The sequence below is a fragment of the Hypanus sabinus genome, chromosome 11 (genome assembly GCF_030144855.1).
Source record: "Hypanus sabinus isolate sHypSab1 chromosome 11, sHypSab1.hap1, whole genome shotgun sequence".
Taxonomy (NCBI): Eukaryota; Metazoa; Chordata; class Chondrichthyes; order Myliobatiformes; family Dasyatidae; genus Hypanus; species Hypanus sabinus.
Genome location: NC_082716.1, coordinates 58,773,602 through 58,797,565, shown reverse-complemented (window position 1 = coordinate 58,797,565; position 23,964 = coordinate 58,773,602). Strand labels below are relative to the sequence as shown.

Genomic DNA, 23,964 nt, shown 5'->3' with positions numbered 1-23,964 from the left:
CTGTATTGTGCTGTAGGTTTTCTATGTCTCTGTGACTCCATGTGAGAATAGCATTGTTTACCCCTTTGGAGAAAGTGATAAACAGTGTTTCAAATGGAAGCAGGATAGGTACAAAAGGAAGAAAATCACATGTGAAACACTGGAATAACTGCATTACTGGATTTGTTAATGTAATTTACCAAGGAGAGTCAGCTTTCAGGGTGTATCATGGTGCATAAGGCAAGAACAAGTTTATAGATTCTTCAGAAGATTAGGTGCTGAATTGAAGTTTACATCAAATATAGGTAACAGGAAAAAAAAATATGCAGATGCTGGAAATCCAAGCAACACACAGAAAATGCTGGAGGAACTCAGCAGGCCATCCAGCATCTATGGAAAAAAGTAAACAGTTGACGCTTTTGGGCCGAGACACTTCATCAGGACTGGAAAAAGATGAGTCAGAGTAAGAAAGTGTAGGTAATTTGTGGTTTTCATGGGTTGAACAGCAGTTTTTCCTTTTACTCAAAATGAACCATGGTGGAATATAATCAGCAGCCCTTCAAGAAAATTAATAGCACTGAAGTATCGGATTGAATTTTACAAGTAATACACAAATATCACTGCTGTGATATTTGACATGAACAATGGAGACACTGCAGTGATGTTGCTGCCCAAAAGCTGGGCTCAAACTTGACCTCTGTTTATCTGTGTGGAGTCATTTTGTTCTCCTTGTGACCACATAGATTTACATGCTCAAGATCACGATTGCTTCACATCATTTTCAGTACACAAGTATAAAGGAAAATGAAATAACTATCACTCCAGATCTAATTCAGCACAACAGACAAGATAAAGAACACAATTAAAGAAAAACACAAATATAAATACACAAGATAGCTTATATACATAGATTGATTATATGTTCGTAAATTAACACTCGGCACAGGAGTGCCTGTACTTAAGGCGGCTGATAGGAAATAAGGTGGTGGTGAACATTGTGGAGGGGTGGGTTAGTGGGTGGTGTTGATCTGCCTTACTACTTGGGGAAAATAACCGTTTTTGACTCTCATGGTTTTGGCTTAGATGCTACATAGCCTCCACCCTGATGGTTCATGAGCATGTTGGGTGGGATCCTTCGTGATGTTACTGGCTCTTTTCCAGCACTTTTCTGTATGTAGGCCCTTGATGGTGGGTAGGCTGGTGCCGGTAATGCATTGGGCAGTTTTGACTACTCACTGTAGAGCTTCCTGTCTACTGTAGTGCATTTACCATACCATGCAATGATGCAGCACATTAGGACAGTGTCTACTCCTCATCTGTAGAATGATGTGAGTATAGATGTGCATAGTCCAGCTGTCTTTAGCCCGAAGAGTTCCTGATTGTATGGAATGTGTTCTCAGATCATGAGAGGTTGGGTGAGATGAGTGCTCCCAGGGTTTTGAAACTACTTGTAGTTTCCACTACTGTGCCAGTGATGCAAAGAGGGGTGTGAGTGGTGTGAGCTCTCCTGGAATCGATAACCATCTCTTTGGTCTTGTTGACATTGAGGAAAAGGTTATTTGCCTAGCACCAGGCCTCAGGCTCTTCCAGCTCCTGCCTGAGGGCCATCACATCATTGTTGGTGATGATCTCCACCACTGTCATGTCAAGTACGCCAAAGACGGTGTGATTACTGGGATGTTTGGCTGTCCAGTCACGAGTGAGCAGAATGTACAGCAATGGGCTTAGCACACAGCCCTGCAGGGCACCTGTGTTGTGGAAGATGCAGAGGCCTAGATGCTCCAGTTCGCTCCCAGATCCAAGGTTGCCCAATTATTTAGCCATTATAAATTGCTCCCTGGTGTGCTCGTATTGGTGGGTAAACATGGGAGATAAGAGGCTACAGGAAAATAAATTGGGAAATGGGATTCTTGGCAATGAACTGAAAGGTGGCATAAAGTGAAAAAATATGAAAAATCTCTTTGCAAGTCAGTTTCATATCATTTCTTAAAGAGCAATTTTCCATTGAAAAATCATCGTGCTGTATTAAAAAAACTACACAAATTGAGAAACTTTGGAGAAGCAGCAACACGACACTAATAACAAGCAGTTTAATGTTGTTAAACTCATGTTGTTTTCTCTACAAAGAATGAGAAATGATTCCATTGCTGCTGGCCATCCTCCAGTCCCTAACTTAACTCAACAGATTTGTTGAGGCAAACCTGTGCAAGCTGTCATTGTGACTGCAACAAGGGAGACATGCTTAAGCTGTTGCCATTCTTGCCTGATGTCTGCACAAACATGAACTTAATTCAAGACTTTCAGAAACAAAGTGTGCTGGATCATTTCCTCACCAGGTTCTGGGAACAAACTACTTAAAATAACAAGAACCCTGAAGGCAGATCAGACTTCATACTTAAAGCATGCATTGAATCTTATCCCGTGATGGACTTGGGCTTTTCAGCTTGACCACTCTAGAAATCATATGTTTCTGTGTTTTCTCTGATCAGCTCTGGTCAGTGAGATTGTAAATCTTTTTACTAAACCGATGTAGGAAGTACCAAGCCCTCCGATGCAACACATGAGGAAACAATGGATGGAAGGTCAAACTAATTAAAGGCAGAGGTGCAGTAAAGTCAAATTTACATTTTTTTTATATAAGCTCTGTAGTTTACAAGATAATTTGAACACATTCACAATTTAACAAAGCATGGTTAAAAACATGGTGAAGGAAACACAGGATTAATCTGATTTCAGCTCAATAACAGATTAGTTCAAACTGTGTGTAACCTCCTTCAGAGAAAAATACCTGGATGCTTCCAGACAGGGATAGAAGTAGAGGGATCAGCTATTTGACGTTTTATCATTGTATTCTAACCAGCTGCGTTGTAGGAGCTGTTGCAAAAGCCTTCCAAGTGATGAGTCAGAGCTATGCTCAAGGTGTGCACAAAATGTTTTGAATTGAAAATCTTGCATTCACAAACTACGTCTAGATCTCTTGCATATCACTGTGTGGGCATTGGGTCTTGTACGCCTGTGGCTTTTAAGCATGGATGACTGTTTTTAAAAATTCTGTAAATAATTTGCTAAAAACATGAGCATTCTGGTTGTGGGGTACTGCAGATTGTATGCAAAAAGAGCATACATGGAGTGACACCACATGGCCTTTCATACTCAGTCTGAGCATTTCAGGCTTAAGTTAGGTGACATCTTTAACAGGATCAGTAAGTTACTGCAGGTGGACTTGTTTGTAGGGTCCTGCTGAGAAGTCAACCATGATCTTGCTGAATCATGGAGGAGGGTTGAAGGGCTGAATGACCTACTTTGTGTCCTCTTATTTGTAGTGTAATATTCCTCACAGCAGAGATGGAAATACCACCATTATTCTTATTAATTTGAGGTTGAGCAAGTTGTGATTTGTTTTGATTGGAGCATAGGAGAAAGAGGGGTTATTTTATAGAAGTGCAAAAAAATCATTAGGGGGCAGAGAATTATTTTGCAAGGGTTGGGAATTCTAAAACCAGAAGACTTAGGTTTAAGGTGAGGGGAGAGATTTAAAAATGAATCCAAAGTAAAACTCATTTGCCCAGTACGTAGAATGAGTTACCAATGGAAGGGGTTACACTAATGGAACTTGAATAATAACTTGAATGGTTGAGAGAATTGGCTAAACAGGGACCAGTGAGACTAGTTTAGATGGGAATCTTAGCATGTGCCAGTTAATGAGAATAGACCATTCAGCTCATGTGTGACTATGATTATGATGATACATATGGTAAAAAATTTCAAGTCTGTAACACTCAGACAGATCACCTCACACTGAGCAGCTGTTGAGTTATAGCTACGAGTTGTAGAGTCATAGAGCAATAGAACCAGAAGAGCCTACTTTGCAATGTGCTGCTAAATAACAACACGGATACAGGCCCTTTAGCAGAGAGTCATGTCCTCGCAACTAGTCCTAATTTTATACATTTGTCCCATATCCTTGTAAACCCCCACCCCTCCATATACCTATTCAAGTGCTCCTTAAATGCCTCAACCATTTCCTCTGACAGCTCATTCCATCGACTCACCACCTTCATGAATAAGTTGCCTTTCCAGCCTCTTAAATTCTCCCGTTATTCTAAATCTCTGCTTCTTAGTTCTGATCTTTCCTACCATGAGAAAGAGACTTGCCACCCACCTCATCTACTGTATGTCTCAATCTTAAACATTTTTAATCACCTCTCATTCTCCTATGTCCCACTCCTCTTAACTCAGGCCCTCTAGTCCTGGCAACATGCTTTCTATTTTAACCATATCCTTCCTATAATGGGATGAACAACACTATATAGAACTTCAAGTGCAATCTCATAGTGAGGAAATGCCTTCTTCTCATTACTCTGAGGTACAGAATTCTGAAGATGCATATTCAGTGTGTAGGGGACAGTTTATTCATGATCAAATTCCTGAACAGTCTAAATCAGTGTTTGCTCTTTCTGTACTGTTTTGTTTTTTATGGTAGCATGTAGTATTTGCTGCCACAAAACAACAAATTTCACAACATAGGTCAGTGACAATGAACCTGATTCTGACATAAAAGCACAACTCCTATACTCCTTTTGCACCACCGTGTATCTGTGACGCCTCTTGCAGCAAACTCTGCACTCTACACCTAGATCGCTTGTGTATTCACATCCAAATCACATATAATTAACAAATGACAAGGGTCTCAACATTGATCCCTGAAGTGCACCACTAGTCAAGAAACAACCTTGGTCACTATCGCCTACTTCACACGCTGGGCCAATTTTGAATCTGCCGAACTACCTCTCCTTAAATTCTGTAGGAACTGACCTTCTAAGAACAACCTACTTTGTGGGATTTTGTTAAAGGCCCAGTTAAAGTTCAATAGTCAACATCCACTGCCCGACACTCACCTATCATTTTTGTTACCTCTTCAAAATTAAACTAAAAGTTTCATCAAACACCACTTGCGACACACAAAGCTATGCCAACTCCCACTAATCAGACTGTATCCAAATAATGCTAGAACCTGGCTCTCAGATTCCTCAGTCCTTCATTTGTTGGAACATTAGCTGCCTTCCAGACTTTGGAGCTTCTCCAATGGTTTACAATGAAGAAAGTATCTTCACTTGGGCCTCTGCAATTTCCTTTCTAAACTCCCACAAAGTCCAAGGATGCACTTTGTCAGGCCCTGAGGATGTATCCGCCTTCCAGAGGACTGGAAAATTGCAAATGTCACTCCACACTTTAAGGAGGCAGAAGAAAGGAAATTTTAGGCCAGTTAACCTGACTTTAATGGTTGGGAAAATGTAGAAGTCACTTGTTGAGGACGAGGTTTTTGGAGTTCTTGGAAGCACATGATAAAATAGATTAAAATCAGTATAGTTTTCTCAAGAGGAACTCTTGCCTGACAAATCTGATGGAATTCTTTGAGAAAAAAAACAGGCAGGATAGACAAAGGAGAGCCTGTGGTGGTTGTTTATTTGGGTTTTCAGAACGCTTTTGAAAAAGTACCACACATGAGGCTGAGTAACAAGATAAGAGCCCAGGGTATTACAGGAAAGATTCTAGCATGGATAGAAGATTGGCTGACTGGTAGGAGGCCAAGAGTCAGAATAAAGGGAGCCTTTTTAATTTGGCTGCCAGCGACTAATGGTGGCTCACAAGTCAGTGTTTGGACCACTTCTTTTCATGTTATATGTTAATAATTTGGATGAAGGAATTGATGGTTTTGTGGCCAGGTTTGCAGACAATACAAAGATAGATGGAGGGACTTGTAGTGTTGAGGAAACAGTGTCTGCAGAAGGACTTAAATTTGGAGAATGGGCAAAGAAGTGGCAGATGGAATATAGTGTACATAAGTGCATGGTCATAAACTTTGGTAAAAGGAATAAAGATGTGGGTTATTTTCTAAATTGAGAAAAAATTCAAAACACAGAGGTACAAAGGAAAGGGACTTGAGTCCTTGTGCAGGTTTCCCTAAAGATTAACTTGTGGCTTGGGTTGGTGGTAAGGAAGGCAAATGCAATGTTATCATTCATTTCAGGAGAATGAGAATTCAATGCAAGGATGTAATATTGAGGCATTATTAAGGCACTGGTCAAGCTGTACTTGGAGCATTGTGAGCAGTTTTGAGCCCCTTATCTAAAAAAGGTTATGTGCTGCCATTGGACAGGGTCCAGAGTGGGTTCACAAGAACGATCCCAGGAATGGAAAGGTCAACATGTGGATGAGTCTAGGAGCAGTGGAGCCCAAGTCAATGACCATAATTAAGGTAGAGGTCATGGTGTCAAATATGACAGGTAGATGACGAGAATGGGATTGGGAGGGATAATAAATCACCCATGATGGGTTGAATACATATTTCTGCTCCTATGTTTTATGGGTCTTAATGCATTGCAAAACTGCAAATATCTCCTTCCTTCTAATACAAATGTCCTCCAAAGGCACCCCACTTTTTCACCTATCTCTTAAACAACCATTATTTTCTCTTTAATAAACAGTGCAGAATTTTGTTATAAGACCCACCCAAGACACAGGCAGCTCTGTTTGTCTCTAAGGGGACCTATTCTCTCTCAAGCCACCCTTTTAACATAGCTATAGAACTTAGAATTTTCCTTAACCTTACCTGCCAGATCCATTTCATATCCTGTTTGCCTCCTGATTTCACTCGCTTATTGGTCATCAAAGGATTTGCTTGATAATGACCTCCTAAACAAAATGCATGTTTTTTTTCTTGACTCAATATCTCCGATCTCTTAGGGTTCCATAAACTTGCCAGGTTTACTCTTCACCCTAAAAGCAACATGACACACCTCAACTCGGTGTCACACTCCTAAAAGCTTCCCACTTAGTATTCATTGCTTTCCCTTAAAATGGACTCGCCCAATCAATCTCTGATACAATGTCCCTGAATTCCCCAAAATTAGCCTGCTCTAGTTTAATGCCCTAACCTGTGGGCCTGTCTTACCCTTTTCCATCACTCTTAATAGATCCATGGTCACTAGAGCCAAAGTGCCTCCTGACTGCCACTCTAGTTACTTGCCCTACTTTATTCACAGAGGTCCAATATTACACTCTCTCAAGTAAGACCCTCTATATGTTGACCCAGGAAAATTTCCTGGATATGTTTCACAAATTTTTTCCTTCTCTGCCCTTAACATTCTGGTCTAGTCAATACCAGGAAATTAAAATCTCCCACTAATTCTATTACTCCATTATTCTTATTATTATGCACCCTCCAGGATTAGCATTCTACTGCAGAAGCTCATTTTGCCTACAGAGAATTAGGTGTTGAAGATGAGGAAACATGGTAATGTAACAGCATAACACTATTGCAGAGCCAACTGTTAGATTGGGGATCAATTCCCAACTCCCAGGATATGCCCTGATCTTATCATTACTGTCAGGATGGAGGTACTGAAGCCTGAAAGCACACACTCAGTGATTCAGGAACAGCTTCTTCCCTTCTACCATCCAATTTCAATAAGTACATTTAATGTCAGAGAAACATACAATATACATCCTGAAATTCTTTTTCCTCACAGACAACCATGAAAACAGGAGTGCCCCCAAAGAATGAATGACAGTTAAACATTAAGACCCCAAAGCCACTCCCTAGCATCCCCCTCCCACACACAAGCAGTAGGAAGGCAACACACCACCCCCCACCAGCAAAAACTATCAGCACCCCCACCAAGCACTCAAGTATGTAATAAAGCATCAGTAAAGACACAGACTTGCAGTACCCCAAAGACTACTCTAAATCGACATTGAACCCATGAACTCCACCTCACTATTTTTTTGTACTATTTATTTTAACTTAAGATTTAATAGACATTATATACACACTAATTGAGCTTCTTCCACACTTACCATGTATTTCATTGTATTGCTGGCTTAAGGTTAACATATTTTATGACATATACCATTGATATTAAACCCGATTCTGATCTGTTGTCTGTAGAGTCTCACCACTCTCTCCAGGGTGCTCCAGTTCCCACCCATGTTCCACAGACATACAGTGAGGGTCAGTGAGCTGTGGGCAGGTTATGTCAGCTCTAGAAGTATGGCAAAACTTGTAAGCTCCCTGGCAAAATCCTTGCTGATTCAACACAAGCAACATGCTTCATTGTATGTTTCTATGTACACATGACAAATAGAGATTTCTTTCTTCTTCAACCAGTACACTAAAACATTACATATCAACACCTCCTCACTTTTTCTTTTTCAATCTTTTTATTGATTTTCACATATACACAAAAAAAAAATAACATAATAATAAGTAAATTATAAATACAATAGACTTGAAATCACATTGATAATAAGATAATAATATCCTACTAAACATCAACAAAAGAAAGTACCTTAATCAAGTCCACATGATTATATGAAAAAAAAACAAATAACCATTAAAAAAGAAAAAAAAATATTAAAAAATATGTGAGAAAAAATATATATTAAAAAAAATAAAACACTAAACTAAACTAACATAGGCAATAACAACAGTTTACAAGTATAAGATAGTGTCAAAGAACTCCGGAACTCCATACCTGAACATGAATAAGCAGAAAGGTCCGGAAAAGGCCAAATTAATTCATATGAAAATGTCGAATAAACGGTCTCCAACACCTCCTCACTAAAGCCTCAGCTCACAAATTCTGCTCTACTTAACCTTATCTTCATTTTATTGGATGAAGTGCTCCTCCCACTCATTTAGCCAATCAATGAGACTTGCCTTATTAAAGATATTCATAGCAAATCATACCCCCATTTCTACATTGGCTAATACTCACAATGACCACTCTGCTTGAGCCTATCTTCTTTTTATTGGCTGTTGTTAATTAGTTAATAGCCTATTAACTAACAATGAGCTGATTACCACTTTAAAATTTTCCCACTCATGGTTCAGGTCTTGACTTGTAAAGTTGAAAGGAATCCTTCACTTCGCTTTATTTTGACTTGGGGAAGTGTCAGTTGCACAGATGTGGCTTCTACGCTGTGGTTCTTTAACTGAGATATTCAGCTATTATCTGAGCTGTATGAGGTACAATCTGTCTCCTGCACAGAGTCCTTGTTATTGTCATGGTATTTTGGAACATATTTGTAGTTGTACTGAGGCTTTGGGGAGGGGAGGGGTCCTCTCCAAGGTCTGGACCCTGATATCAGTATGCTAATGAATTACACAGAAATATATAACTTCTAAGACCTGTAAGCTTAGAGCTTCAAAGCATGTTGGGTACTGAAAACAATGGTTGTAAACATATTTGTCCTGAACAGATGTGGGCTAAGAGTGCAGCAAGCGCTAGTACTCTCTTTAAGAAATTCTAGGTAAATAATTTTTGCTTGTTGGGTCCTTTAGTTAGTGCTAGTTTATTCTTTGGAAAATTGTTACCATATTAACACTTGATAATGTGATTTCCAAAGGAGAAATATAGGTTGATGGGTTTTCTATAAACTAGTCATTTTTTTTAAAAAAACTCAGGATGATTGAGCTTTTTATAAAGCCCTTAGGTGACTATTTCTAACAGACCTCTCCATATCAATATTCATTTACTTTTGGGGTGTTTCTTCTACTTGTATGCTTAAATGGTGAGGTTTTCTTTGTTGGATAATTGTACCATAGTGAAAGTAAACCATGTTTTCCATTTAACACAGTTCTTGAAATTAGTCTGCAATATGTAATTAAATGTTGTTTTCAAGTTTCTCAAAGTGCAATTCAACAGAATTGCATTGCACTTACCAATGGAGAGGATGATTTACTAATGTTTTATTGCCCTGTTGACAACCTGCATTCATATCATCAACAGAACTGAACAGGCAGAGGTGACTTGTAATCAAGATTCTTCCAGTGTTGCAGGCTCAGAGCAGCCTAATAAAACAAATTCTGCATTTATCTTTCTCCATTCTGTTGGTTACTGTATAATATCTAACTGGATTTTTTATGTTGTCTTAGATTCTGTGTCATTAATTCATTTCTTTCTTCTCAGTATCATTACCTGCATGAACAGCCTTCTGTGTTGGATGATTTATGTAGGAGTAGGACACCTTTACCTTGGGCATCAAAAATGGTCCTGTATAATACAAATTTACCTAATCCACCCCCCCCCAAAGATTTGGTAACATGCTATGATACTGGTTGAGAACCATCTGCAAAGTTCCCCATTTGATATCTACAATGTAGAAAGTTAAACTTATCTCAGATGAAATAACAACATACATAGTCTTGGCATATCAAGGAAAAATCATGTGAGATTCCCTCCTGATTGTCAGCTGGTAATCCTTACTGAAAGTGTGCACATGTGGAAGTGAGACAAGGATAGGGGAGTGGGTGTTTAACTGCAGTATTCCTATGTTTGCACAGCTTGTTGTGGATTATGTCAGGATTGGTTGAGATGCTGGTAAACTTGGCATTCTGTGTGGAATGGTGCACCATTGTGGGTGGTGGTAGAAAAATGTACTGATCCATCCAACGCTCTGTAATCCTTAAAGAGAACTCATCAAGTCACAATCCAAATCACACAATCTTAAACACAAGGCAAACAAAAAAGAATGAAAAATATTATTTCTGAAAATTACATCATAATTCATTTCCCTCTGAAAATAACATGAATTTTGGATGATGTATTCACTTTGTCTAATGTTAATATATGCAGACATAATAATTTTGACTGTTTCTCTGCCAGCCATGTACACTTTGAGAGGGAAAGAGTAGAATCAATCTAGTACATTAAGTTAAATTATGAGTTTAACACTTGTGTTCCCCAAAGTCTGATGTTTGGGTTTGCCTTGCTTTTGGCAGCCAGGGTATCCCCCTGTAACCCACAGGGCCCTCATTAACAAATGCAAATCAGCTCAAATGACAGAGTTATGACTCCACTACTATTTTGGTCACTGCCCATAGTGCTCTTCGTATCCTGTTCTCAACCTCAACCATCGCAATAAATTGTGAATTGGTCATTTCCAATTATATTTAAAGGCATTATCAAGTGCTCTCAGGCAAACCACCTAATGTTGGCTTTTTCACTAATTAGGCAATTTCTAAGTGTTTGCAGTTGTAGTGAAAGTGCTGACCTCTTCAAAATCTTCTGGCATCATACTTGTTTCTTGTAAGAGTACTGCTTAAAAGGAGGGGTAATCAAAACAAAGTGCATCTAGAAAGAACAAGCAGGGTTTCAATATGCAGAGAAGTGTGCAGCTGGAGATTTTTCTAGGGAACCAGTGATACTACAGCACACGAAAAGACTCTTCAACCCCTGATTTATGTGCTGAATGCAATGCCAAACTAAAGTAATTCTCTTCTGCTTTCATGTAGTTGATATTCCCGGCCCACCATCCACTTCCTGCATATTCTTGTGCCTATCTAAAAGCCTGTTAAACATGACTATTGTAGCTGATTCCACCATTACCCCTGGTAGTCCAGTCCAGGTATCCATCTTATCTCTGCATTTTTAAAAAACAAACAGAAAATGCCCGGCAGTTCAGGCAGCAAATTTGAACAAGAAAACAGTTAACATTGCAGGTCTGAGATCCATTGTTGGAATGGGGACAAGTTGATATTCTATTGAAGGATGGTGGGTGTGACTGGAGTATGTATCTTTCTGAAATTCCCTCTGGCTTGTCCATTTCTCTCCCATTCTCCCTGCGACATAGAACAAACTTGGTTCTTCACTTACCAAATTCTGCCAAAGCATCTTTGACTGGGAATGTTAACTCTACAAGGTGAAAATCCATCCTGGTGTGTTGGGCGTAGGGGCTAATCTGAGTGACTCCAATTATTTTCTCTTCTGTCGAAGTGAACAGTAATAATTTCTGAAGAAAGTATTTTTCTGAAAATCCATCATCAATCATTCTTGCACTTCAGCAGACAGTGATAGCAGAGTAATCTCATCAGGTTGACTTGGTGAGCCACTATCATTAGATTTAATCTGATTTGAGAGTAAAATTGGCTATTTATCATGTTACAATATTTCTCTATACTCCAATTAAATGCAAACTCAAGCAGGCAATCCAATAAACTGCAAATCCCAGAGCAATTTGTAAGTGTAACATTTTTTCCTCTAATGCTGCTTCGTAAGTTCACCAGATTTATTTATTTATTTGGTGATACAGCATGTAGGCCCTTCGACTCTGAGTCACGCCACTCCAGCAATCCCACAACCCCAATTGACCCTAACCTAGTCACAGGACAACTTACAATGACCAATTGACCTCCCAGTATGTCTTTGAACTGTGGAAGGAAACCAGAGCACCCGGAAAAAATCCACACATTCCATGGGGACGATGAACAGTAGAATCGAACTCTGAACTCCGGAATGCCCAGAATTGTAATGATGTTGTATTAACTGCCGTGCTACTGTGGTACCCAATGGTAAATGGAACCATCCTTGGAAATGAGTAAACAGTCGGCTGTTTTGGGCCAAGGCTCTTCATAAGGACTTGGAAGATCTGAAACATTGACTGCTGCTTCTTTTCCAGAGAAGGTCCCTAGCCAGTTGAATTCCTCCAGCATTTTGTGTGTGTTGCTTTGGATTTCCAACATCTGCAGATTTCCAAAAACAAGAAAATCTGCAGATGCTGGAAATCCGAGCAATGCACGCATAATGCTGAAGGAACTCAGCAGGCTAGACAGCATCTATGGAAAAGAGTATAGTTGATGCTTCGGGCCGAAACCCTTGCTTTACAAAGCATTTCTGCTTTTCCTGTTCACCCTGGCTAATTAATATGAGAATTGGTCTTTATAGAAATGAGCTGTGAATTGAAATTTGATCTGGATAGGAACATGATCCCCAAATAGTGATGAGTACCTTCATTAATTAAAGTATAATATCACATTGGTGTATATTTACAAACCTTGGACATCTGTCTTGGTCAAGACCTTCTCATCACTGAAATAGGGAATGTAAAGATAGGAATAAAGGGCCTGTCGGGAAGCGGCCTGGTTGAGGGAAGTGCCTGGTGTGAAGAGTGCTGATAGGACAAATATTTTAAAAAAAGGAATAAAGAATGTCAAGATTGCTCTTCAAATATATTATGGATATTTTAATTTTTCTTTGTTTAAGCTATCTTCTATTCATCAAGTGGAACCTTATGTTTAGCTTCCACTAGGTTCCACAGCAACCAGTGGCTGGCAGTAAGTGGTGTCTCCTGAGACCACTGATCTCCTTGGAGATTGTAGTTCAGCTGGAAATGGTACCATAGTTTCTGTTTTCAAAGTGCTATGCTATTCTGTGCTGTGCTATTAATTTCTCCCATGTACACTTACTGAATGAGCTGAGAACAATGGCGAACTCTCAAATCCTGACCCACACTTCAGCAGCAGCCAAGTAGTTCATGAGACCAGCATGAGTAAATATGCCTTCAAGCCTCTCTCCTTTAATCTCTTGTTTAAAAAATAATCTCTGCTTGTCCAGTTGATAGCCCAGTTGAGACTGTGGGCTTCATTTAGCTCCTGGAAGTCAGTGCAAGTAGCCTGGTCATGTAGCTGAAGCAGGAAAAAAGAGGCCGGTTTTGTAAACAGATTTTCTCAACTAAATCCAGCAGAAATTCAGTCAGAGTCAGTTGCTTTGATGTTTGTTTTTGTTGTGTTCTCTATGGTGAAACTATGTCATTTGCACTGTATGATGTTTTTAAATATTAAAAATCTTCTGGTGCTAAATAGAAGCATTGACAGATAAGATGGAATTCTTGTTCTCAGATCCAAAAGGAAATTAAAAAATGTAAAACTTTGTGTGCTAAGCCACCTCAGGCTCTTGTGGTTTTGCTTGGTGAGAGTGCCTTCACTGCTCCCTCATTCAGATTTCAATTTAAAGTGACAGATCAAATCGCAATTGCATCTTCAGGACTTGATCTGCATTTTAGAGAGGCTCCAGCAATTTGTTCTAACTTGTTGCAATTTGCATTTTACCAGATTAAGGTAGTGAAGAAATGAGTGAGGCCCTTTTTCCCTAAACTGGATTTAAGATCCATTTGGCTATAAATAGTTGGTGGAGGGGCACATATCTATCATCAGCCTACCTGTTACTGATACTCTTATAGCTACCAGAATTTATAGGCTATTCTTACCAGACCACAGATAAACTAGTTGTCTGCATGATGATTTCCCTGTCCACCGATCCTGTAGAGATCCTTTTAGTAGATAGCCCCTCTATCCACCAAGTGGCAATGTTGATCCATGACAATGCAAAGACAGAAGTACATCTGGTCCTGTTAAACTTACAAATCTTTACTTTTCATCCTCTGCCCATTGTTTAGCTACTAACAGCCTTTTATGATATAATGACAATTTACCAAGGGTTTATTTATATGCTTAAGCACAATATTTTTTTATTGGCAACTGAATTGCACTCTCTTTGCGGCCCAGACCCTGCTGAGACTAGATGTATTTAGGTAATTTCAACCCATTTTCCAGGACCAGTGAGTGATGAAGCTAATTTAGCAGTAAATGACAATCTTGCTCTGAACTGCCAAGGGAATGTCTGGTGTGGAAATGTGAATTTACTTTGGTGGAGTGGCTGTTCCTCTGAACCTGGGCCAAGGCATATTTTTGGAGGGCAATGGAAGGAGCAGGGGAGTGCTCGATACTGACAGTGACTGCAAAGAATAAAACCTCTTGTTACTTATGCTACCTCAAGCAATGCACACTTACAAAACGAACATCAGTAGTGAAAAACCTGTGGTATTTATACATTAAGCAAGAGAGGTTTTATATTTCCTTGTAAGGATATGAAGTATGTTTGACTCATGTTCAGGGTTAATATTATAGACATTAATAAGTGTTTCCTTTTGGTTTCCTCTAGGAACAGATTTACCAGATGATACTCGGTTGCAGCAATCCACCCCAGCATGGAACAGTTCCAGTGATTCAGGTAAGCAATTCTTTATTATCATAAGGCTCAGTGCAAAACAGAAAGTTACACCCACCATCTCCTCCCAGTAAAAAATTCCAACTCATCTGCCATACTGTACATACAACAGCATTAGCACTATTAGCGTTCTCAAACTCAAACTGGAAGACACTCTGGGAAAAATGAAATGTTTGTTCTACATCTGCAAGTGATTTTACTGAGTATTTGTTTTGCTGAAGCCTCACTTGAGACATTGGGACACCAAAATGATACTGTAATTCAAACAGGATGTGTGTTTCAATGATTTCTTGAAGTCCTTGAGCTTTGATGAGGTCATCCTGTGGTAGTTGGGGGGGTTCTGTAGCTGACACTCTGGTGAAATCACATGGTATCAAATTAAGCAATCTTCATTCAAAAACATAACTTTATATGAAATGACTGCACATCTCATAAGGTATGGTCTTCTGGAACTCTCATTTATCTCTCCCTTCCTTTCATTAAGAGAAACAGAAAGGCTTACTACTGCTTCCACCTCCTGATTGAAGCTTTTCCCAGTTTATTCAATGTGGTCTTCCTCAAAAGTCACCAATCCCCACTGTTACAAACAACCATTATTCTTCCTGCTGTTTTTGTGGCTATTCTAATTGAAAGTTTAAACAGACTGAGGCTCTTCAGAGGGAGAAGACTAAGCACATTGTGGTTTCTAAGATTATGAAAGAGTTTGTTATGATAGCCACGCATATGTTTCTACTTGTGGTGAAGTCCAAAACGAGATGTCATTAATATCAGACAGTAATAAATCCCAAAGTGAATTCAGAAGAATCATCTTTAGCTCTGGGTGGTTAGAATATGGGATTTGCAATCTTGAGGAGTGATTGAGGCAAGGAGCATAGATTAATTTCTGGTAAGTCTATGTGCATACAGTATTGTGAAGGGCAAAAGGAATAGAAGATTATTCTGATTGGGTTAAATGAAAACTATTGAAGGGGGGCAGTTTGGGGTTAAACTGGTCAAGTACATTCAAAGTTATTCTGGATGATTACTATTCATGCCCCAGGAATTTTACTTGTGACATTGAAAGTGTGAAAGAGATTCTTATACCAAGTTTTATTCAGAGGTAAAGTTGCTTCAGGCAGTTGTAAAGTTATAGCTAGCAAATTAATAAACTTCACGAGGAAAGCAGTGAGAGATTTTCTGCTTCTCTTACACCCAATGGAAACTAATATCAGGGTATTAATAAATTTAGGAGCATAATTGTTATTACAGTGGCAGTGACCTGGATTCAGTTCCTCCCGCTCTCTGTCAGGGGTTTGTATGTTCTTCCTTTGACCGCGCGGGTTTCCCTCTGGGTTCTTCAGTTTCCTCCCACATTCCAAAGCCGAATGGGTTACTACGGTAATTGGTCTCATGAGTGTAATTGGGCGGCACGGGCTTGTGGGCTGTAAGGGCTTGTTACTGTGCCGTATCTCTAAATAGATTTTTAAAAAATTCTTGAGTCTACGTCTTCCAGCTGTTCTCAATAATAATAATTGCAAAGTTGTGTCAAAAGCTCAGTGAGAGAATGCAGCAGTTGGCTTGCTTTTGAATGTGTAAAGCAAGGTGTCTCCAGGTGCAGGGCATGGTCTCTGGCAGGCAAAGATTCTCCAGTTCCTTTCTAACCTGTAGGCACTGTGAGGGGACCTTATGGTAATACTCCCTGAAAATACCTGTGTGGCGATCACAGAGTGAGCCAAATTGAAATTGGCTTTAGCACTTTCAACAGAGAAATAACCCAGTGACAGTCCATGTAAAGGCAATACCCATTAAAAGTCCTTCTACTACTACTACGTTGACTCAGGCCTAGGGGGCCGGTGTCAGACACAATGACAGACTCTCCACTCCTCCCTCTCCCTCATCAGTGTGGTCAGTTCATCTACATTAGCCACACTGCTATTTTCTAGGAGCGTGTTGACCATAGTCTTGAGGGGGCGCGCAGGGTTCATCCTCCCATGCTTGGGCTCCCATGTGATGACCAGGCTGGCAGGTAGCTCAGGGTGGTGTAGACAGTGCCCAACTAGTTGCAATCTTCTCGCCTCAATTTTAGTAGTGAGCACCGGTAGGTGTCATAGAGATTGACGTTGGTCATGTGCTGTTGCCAACTCACGTCAAGAGCCATCTGGAGCATTCATGTGTAGCAACCATCTAGTGATTTTTGCATGGTCTTGGTGAGCGTCCACGTCTCGCATCCGTACGTGGGAATGGACTATGACTGCTATGAAGATCCTCTTTTTGGGCCCTCCGGTCAGGTTCGACCTCCAGATTTCCTTCATGTTGTTCATAGCCCTCCACGCCAGCGCCTTCCGTATCTTTATGTCCTTCTCCGAAATCATCATTCTTGACCCAAGGTACTTGAAGTCTAAGACTTTCTTAATGCTATAATTCTTTACTGTCTTGAGAGTACCTTCATCGCAGTTGAACGCCATGTACTCTCTTTTTAGCATTTAGGTGAAGTCTAACTTTATTGCACTCAACTTCCACTTCTGTCAGTAGCTGCTGTGCTTCCTCCATCTGGTCAGAGAGCAGGACTATGTCATCTGCAAAATGGAGATCTGTGAACGTAACTGTTCTGACCCTTTTGGTTCATCCTGGTTTTATGGTAAAACCAAGCCTGTCATGATCATTGGTAGCTTGACGTAGAGCGTAATCAAGGGCAATTATAAAGATGTAGAGTGCCAGAGTGTCTCCTTGCAGCACACCAGCTAGGAGCTCGAACACTGCTGTTTCTCTGTCTGGTGATACAACTTTCACCATGGTCTCGGTATTGCTTGACTCCCGCTCTCAGTAGATGGTCTGGCACTCCGTAAGCTTTCAGGATCTTCAGCATTTTACCTCAGTGAATGGAGTCAAAAGCTTTGCGAAAATCAATGAAAGTAAGCACGGCTGATAGGTTGTTCTTCTTGACTTCCTCGATGATTCTACGGAGAGCAAGCATTTGCATTACTGTTGTGCACTTCTGCTGAAAATCATTCTGATTGAATCTTAGTTTAGGGTCAATGGTGGTGCGAATCCTGTTCAAGATCATCCAATTGTATAGCTTTGCTAAGATGCAGGTCAAGCTGAAAGCGCAGCAGTTATCTGTCTTTGTGAGGGACAGGGATAATGTTTGAGAGTGACCACTGTTCTGGTTTGTTGCCTTTCATCAGTGCTGTATTACATATGTCCAGCAAGGTCGCAATTCTTCAGGACATCTGGTGGTATCCTATCTGGTCCAGCGCTCCTGCCCTGTTTGAGTGCCTTCTTCAGTTCCTCAATGGTGAATGGGCAGTCATCGATGTCAACTTGCATTAGTATCGTGGGTATGTCCTCTTCTTCCATGATCGTTGGAGGGCTTCCCAACAGGTTCATGAAGTGAGTAAACCATGTCTGGACACGGTCCCCTGCTGTTTTACCACTGATTTGACCTGATGGGGATTTCTTCCATCTGCTGATTTTGTTGACTAGGTGCCATGCTTCTCCATGCTGCTTGTCTTCATTAGCAGCCTCTACCCTTCTAATCCTCTCAGCTAGTTCCTCTTCCTTCAGTCGGTCGTAGGTGGCAAAGAGATTCTTCTTTGCTGTCCCTTAGCTCTTCTGTTTTGTTCCTTCTAAGTTCGGCATGACCGGCATTGACCACGCTGTGACAATGTCAGGATGTTTCGCGATCCGGCTCTTTTTGATTCACTTCACAGTAGGCAGAATCTTTGTTGCATCTGTGTGTGTGTCTATGAGCCATTGATAGCGGTCGGTGGCAGTCTCTTCCTCCTCCCTCTCCAGTGGGCCGAAGCGATTTCTCACTTCCACAGTGTACTGGGCTTGAAAGATAGGTTGTGAGGAGAATGCCTTCCAGCCTATCTTCTTGGGACCCGTGGCTTTGGTTTGCTGCCTGTGCCTCTTTTGCACTGTAAGGTAACAATGATCATCTCAACCTTCAATGCAGAGTTGGCATCACAGGCAAGCAGATACGAGATCTCCATCCCGGGGATCCAAGAACACAGTCATGTACATCCAGATGAAGAGATAGGGTTCACAGGGTTAGAGGAGATGCACCTCATCACCTCGTCCGCATAGAGAGAGCTGACGACGATGTCAGCACAAGGCGGAGTAGGGCTGGTGTTGAACTGCAAGGTGAAGAAGGCACTGAGGGGCATAGTCTCAGTCAGTGACAGAATCCTTACTGTGGAACTCGACGGAAACCCGGCGACCTCTGTCATCATCTGTTACTCCCTGCACAACTGCAGCAAGGAGAAGGAGGTGGAGACCTTCTACAGTAAACTTCACGAAGCGGTCACTTCAATACCGGCACATAACTTCCTGGCTGTGCTCAGTGATTTTAATGCCCAGGTCGGACTGGAAGATGTTCCACACTCATAGCATGACTTTACCAACAGAAATGGACAATACCTAGTTGATTTCATCCAGGAACACAGTCTCATTGCCACCAACACACAATACAAGAAGCGAGCTGGTAAACTGTGGACATTTGAAAACAGCCTCCCTCAACAGGAAACATCTCAACTTGTAAGAACAAAATGGTGTAATTGTGTGATCAATACAGAAGTGTACAGCACCTTCGACTCGGTCAGTTCTGATCACAGAGAGTAAAAGTCCTTTATGAGACTTCAACTTTGGGAGAGGATGCTTGAAATAGAAGAGGAATTTACTAAATTGGTTACCTGTGATCTCCACTGTTTCGTCATTGGTGTAGGGTGCTTTATTTCTGGACAATGGATGGATGTACCTTTACTACTCAAAGGATTCAGAAGAAAATCTGTGGGTGATATCTTCAAATGGGAAGTGACTATTTTTACAATTGTTGCTGCAACAAAAACCATTTCTCCTAGAATTTCAAATGCTTTAAGTTACCAAAATGTTCTTGTAATGCACCTCCAGGAATTAGTAAGGATAGGCAGCAATATCTCTACCATGATTATTTTCAGTGCTGGTACCCCACAGGGCTGTGACCCTAGCCCCCCAATTACTTGCCAAATACTCACAACTATGTGGCCAGTGTCTGCTCTAACTCCATCTACAAGTTTGCAGATGGCACCACTGTAGTGGGCTATATCTCAATGATGAGTCAGAGTACAGGAAAAAAGAGATTGAGAACCTAGTGATAAGGTGTCTTGACAACAACCTTTTCCTCAAAGTCAGCAAAAAAATTGGTCATTGACTTCAGGAAGGGGGTGGGGCATGTGGTTCTGTTTACATCAATGATACTAAGGTGCATCATGGTTTGGCATAGCAACTGCTCTACCCGACTGCAAGAAACTGCAGAGTTGTGGACATATTACAGAAACCAGCCTCCCCTCCATGGACTTCATTGTCTATCCTTTTTGTTGCCTTGGTAAAGCAACCAACATGAGTAAAAACCCCGCCCAATCTAGACATCCTCTCTTCAAGCAGAGGATACTACAGCCTGAAAGAAGGTACCACCAGGCTCAACGACAGCTTCTATTTTCCTGTTGTAGGAATATGGAATAGCCCTCTATCATGATAAAATGGAAGGTCATGTTTAACGAATCTATTAGAGTTTTTCGAGGAGGTTACAAGGAAAGTGGATGAAGGGAAGGCAGTGGATGTTGTCTACATGGACTTCAGTAAGGCCTTTGACAAGGTCCTGCTTGGGAGGTTAGTTGGGAAGATTCAGTCGCTAGGTATACATGGTGAGGTAGTAAATTGGGTTAGACATTGGCTCAATGGGAGAAGCCAGAGAGTGGTAGTGGAGGATTGCTTCTCTGAGTGGAGGCCTGTGACTAGTGGTGTGCCACAGGGATCAGTGCTGGGTCCATTGTTATTTGTCATCTATATCAATGATCTGGATGATAATGTGGTAAATTGGATCAGCAAATTTGCTGAACAAAGATTGGAAGTGCAGTGGACAATGAGGACGGTTTTCAAAGCTTGCAGAGGTAAATTGCAGAGGCAGATCTGGACCACCTGGAAAAATCGACTGAAAAATGGCAGATGGAGTTTAATACAGACAAGTGTGAGGTATTGCACTTTGGAAGGAAAAAACAAGGTAGAACATACAAGGTAAATGGTAGGGCACTGAGGAGTGCAGTAGAACAGAGGGATCTAGGAACACAGATACAAAATTCTTAAAGGTGGCGTCACAGGTAGATAGGGTAATAAAGAGAGTTTTTGGTACATTGGCCTTTATAAATCAAAGTATTGAGTATAAGAGTTGGAATGTTATGGTGAGGTTGTACAAGACATTGGTGAAGCTGAATTTGGAGTATTGTGTGCAGTTTTGGTCACCTAATTACAGGAAGGATATTAATAAGGTTGAAAAAGTGCAGAGAAGGTTTACAAAGATGTTGCCAGGACTTGAGAAACTGAGTTACAGAAAAAGGTTGAATAGGTTAGGACTTTATTCCCTGGAGCGTAGGAGAATGAGGGGAGATTTGATAGAGGTATATAACATTATGATGGGTATAGATAGAGTGAATGCAAGCAGGCTTTATCCACTGAGGCTAGGGGAGAAAAAAGCCAGAGAACATAGGTTAAGGGTGAAGGGGGAAAAGTTTAAAGGGAACACAGAGTGGTGGGAGTGTGGAATGAGCTGCCAGATGAAGTGGTAAATGTGGGCTCACTTATATGGAGGGATATGGGCCAGGTGCAGGTCTGTGGGACTGGGCAGAAAGATAGTTCGGCACAGCCAAGAAGGGCCAAAAGGCCTGTTTCTGTGCTGTAATGTTCTGTGGATTCATAACTTGACAATGTACCTCGTTTTGGTCTTACACCTTATTGTCTGCCTGCTCTACACTTTCTTTTTAACTGTTAACACTTTGATGTTGCAGTGTTCGTTGAGCTTGGCAATCAGCTTACAAACACTTCATCACCCATCAAGGTGACATTGTGACTGATGATGAAACGTCTGCAAGCCAACAGCCAAGCCTGGCGAACACTGGAAAATAAGAAGCCTCAACCCAAGCTACCAATATTCATCACTGTCCTAAACTGTAACACTTTATTTGACATTCGCTGATTGTTTTCCCTTGTGCTACCTCGATGCATGATGTGATGAAATGATTTGTATGATGGCATGCAAAGCAATGCTTTTCCACTGTACATGTGAAAACAATTTACCAATTTAATTTACTGAAGAGAGACTGGGAAGCCTAAATGGAAAATAAGCTCTACTCAGTTACATCCACAACATAGTTTTTAAAAAAAATCATACATGTGTATGTGCTTTCTGTGGAAGTATTTTCCATCTTAAATTCCTATGTCCATTATGTCTAATAAAAATTACATTGTGTACCTTATTTGCAGACTGGAACTATTATCCATCTCCCAAACATTGCTAAGTATTATAAAACCAACCTATAACAAGAATAAAATGAGCCAATTATAACTTGAGGTGATCAATAATTCCCCTGCCTTTTATTCACACTTAAACCTGGGCATCTGTGCATTATAGTATTTATTAATAGTGTATACAGAGTAGCTGAAGCTACTTTAACTGCTCACTCTAGTTTATTAGATTTGGATGAAGCTTTTGTAAGGAAAGTTAAGAAATATATAAAACATTAAAAAATCACCTTCCTTTCTTTAAAGTATCCCTGCAACTGTACTGAAATTTCTATATCATTATATTTAAGTTGAGGTATTTTTGTTGAGGTTCCTTCCAAATTTGAACTTTGTTATAGTACATGCTGAATTTCCATTCCATAGAGGAGTTGAAGACAGTTCTTTTTTAATAAAGCCAAACCTGTGATTACAACTGCCCAATTTTAATGTTAGTATTTGCAGACTGCTTGTTGTTTTCAGATGTTCTAAGTAAGTTCATTTATGTCCTGACCAACTATTTCCTATTTCCTTTCTGTTTTTGGTTTATTACTGTACAACATATATTTAATAATAAAACATTATTTGTATAGCACCTTTCATACCTTAAGATGTTTTATGGACTAGCACATGCTCAAAGTAATTTTCTAATGCTCTCTGTAAATAGATTGTAATGATAAATCAATATAATCATAAAGATACTAGACAAAATTTTAAATCAATAAAGACAAACATTATATAGAATAAAATATTATTGAATATACCAAATTATATAAATGTAATCAGCATCAACAGGCATTAAGTAATCCTGTAAGTATGCCAAATTTTTAAAAAGTAGGTTTTTAGAAGTGTTTTGAAATGTTCCACAGTGTATCTCAGTCAGAAGAGTATTCCAGATTTTTGGTGCATAAGAGCAAATTTTTTGAAGCACCATTATTAACTTACAAGACTGCATGACTTTAAGGAGAGATCCCACTTTACTTGTGGAATTAGATTGGACAAATGCCAAAAATATAAATGTTGCAATCAGGGTAAAGATTAAAATCCTACCTTTGAAACTATGGATATTTGTGTTCTGGGAGAGTTTTTATTGATTTAAACTTTTCTTTGCAGTGGGATATAGGTTGAATGCGATAGGAAATATACATTATACTTACTATTTATTGAAATTAATAGTTACATGCCATCAGATTCTTCATGGTTCTGCCCACAGAAAGTTGTAGGAATTGTGATAATCTAATTCCAAAAGAACAATGCTATGTAACATATTTTGATGCTTTTTGGTACTTTAAAATGTTATTATTCATTCCAAAATTTGGAGTTTACATTGTTATGAGGGATTCTATATAATGTTGCAAATGTGGAAGGTCGTATGGGTGTTGATCCCAAGTAAAGTATATTGACAATAATTCTGCTTTAATTTCTTTGTATCTAGTGTAGTATTGTAATTCTGTATCCAATAGATATAGATTAGAAAACTTGGCCGAACATCAGTTAATACAGTACAGTACTGTACTTGTGCCTTTCCAGAATTAAAAGAAGAACATGCATATCTTTTAATGTGCTTGGAAGTTTTTATTAAAAATGTGCTTCTTCACTGCTGGCTTGCAATGACTGCGTCACAGAAATGTTCACTGAGGATTTTTAGCAGCACACAGTTCAGGCTTAGTTGTCCTGAGGCCAGCCAGTAACTGTCTAACCACATTCATACTACCTAAACAACATGATACAAACCACCAACATTTTCAGGCTTCCACTTTGTTACATTTAATATTTGGAAATCTAGGAAATCGCTGGAAAATAGTTATCTGTTAATTTGTATCTTCCTGAGTAGATTTACTTGTTT

At 40.0% G+C, this 23,964-nt stretch overlaps 1 protein-coding gene across 3 annotated transcripts in view; it reads left to right on the top strand.

The window, feature by feature from the left end:
- Nucleotides 1-23,964, top strand: part of ror1 (receptor tyrosine kinase-like orphan receptor 1) — a 275,776-nt gene that overhangs the window by 170,160 nt on the left and 81,652 nt on the right. For all 3 annotated transcript variants that reach the window (XM_059984410.1, XM_059984409.1, XM_059984411.1), the window contains exon 2: nucleotides 14,763-14,831. In XM_059984410.1, the coding sequence (XP_059840393.1) occupies nucleotides 14,763-14,831 (69 nt within the window). The remainder of the gene's footprint in view (nucleotides 1-14,762; nucleotides 14,832-23,964) is intronic.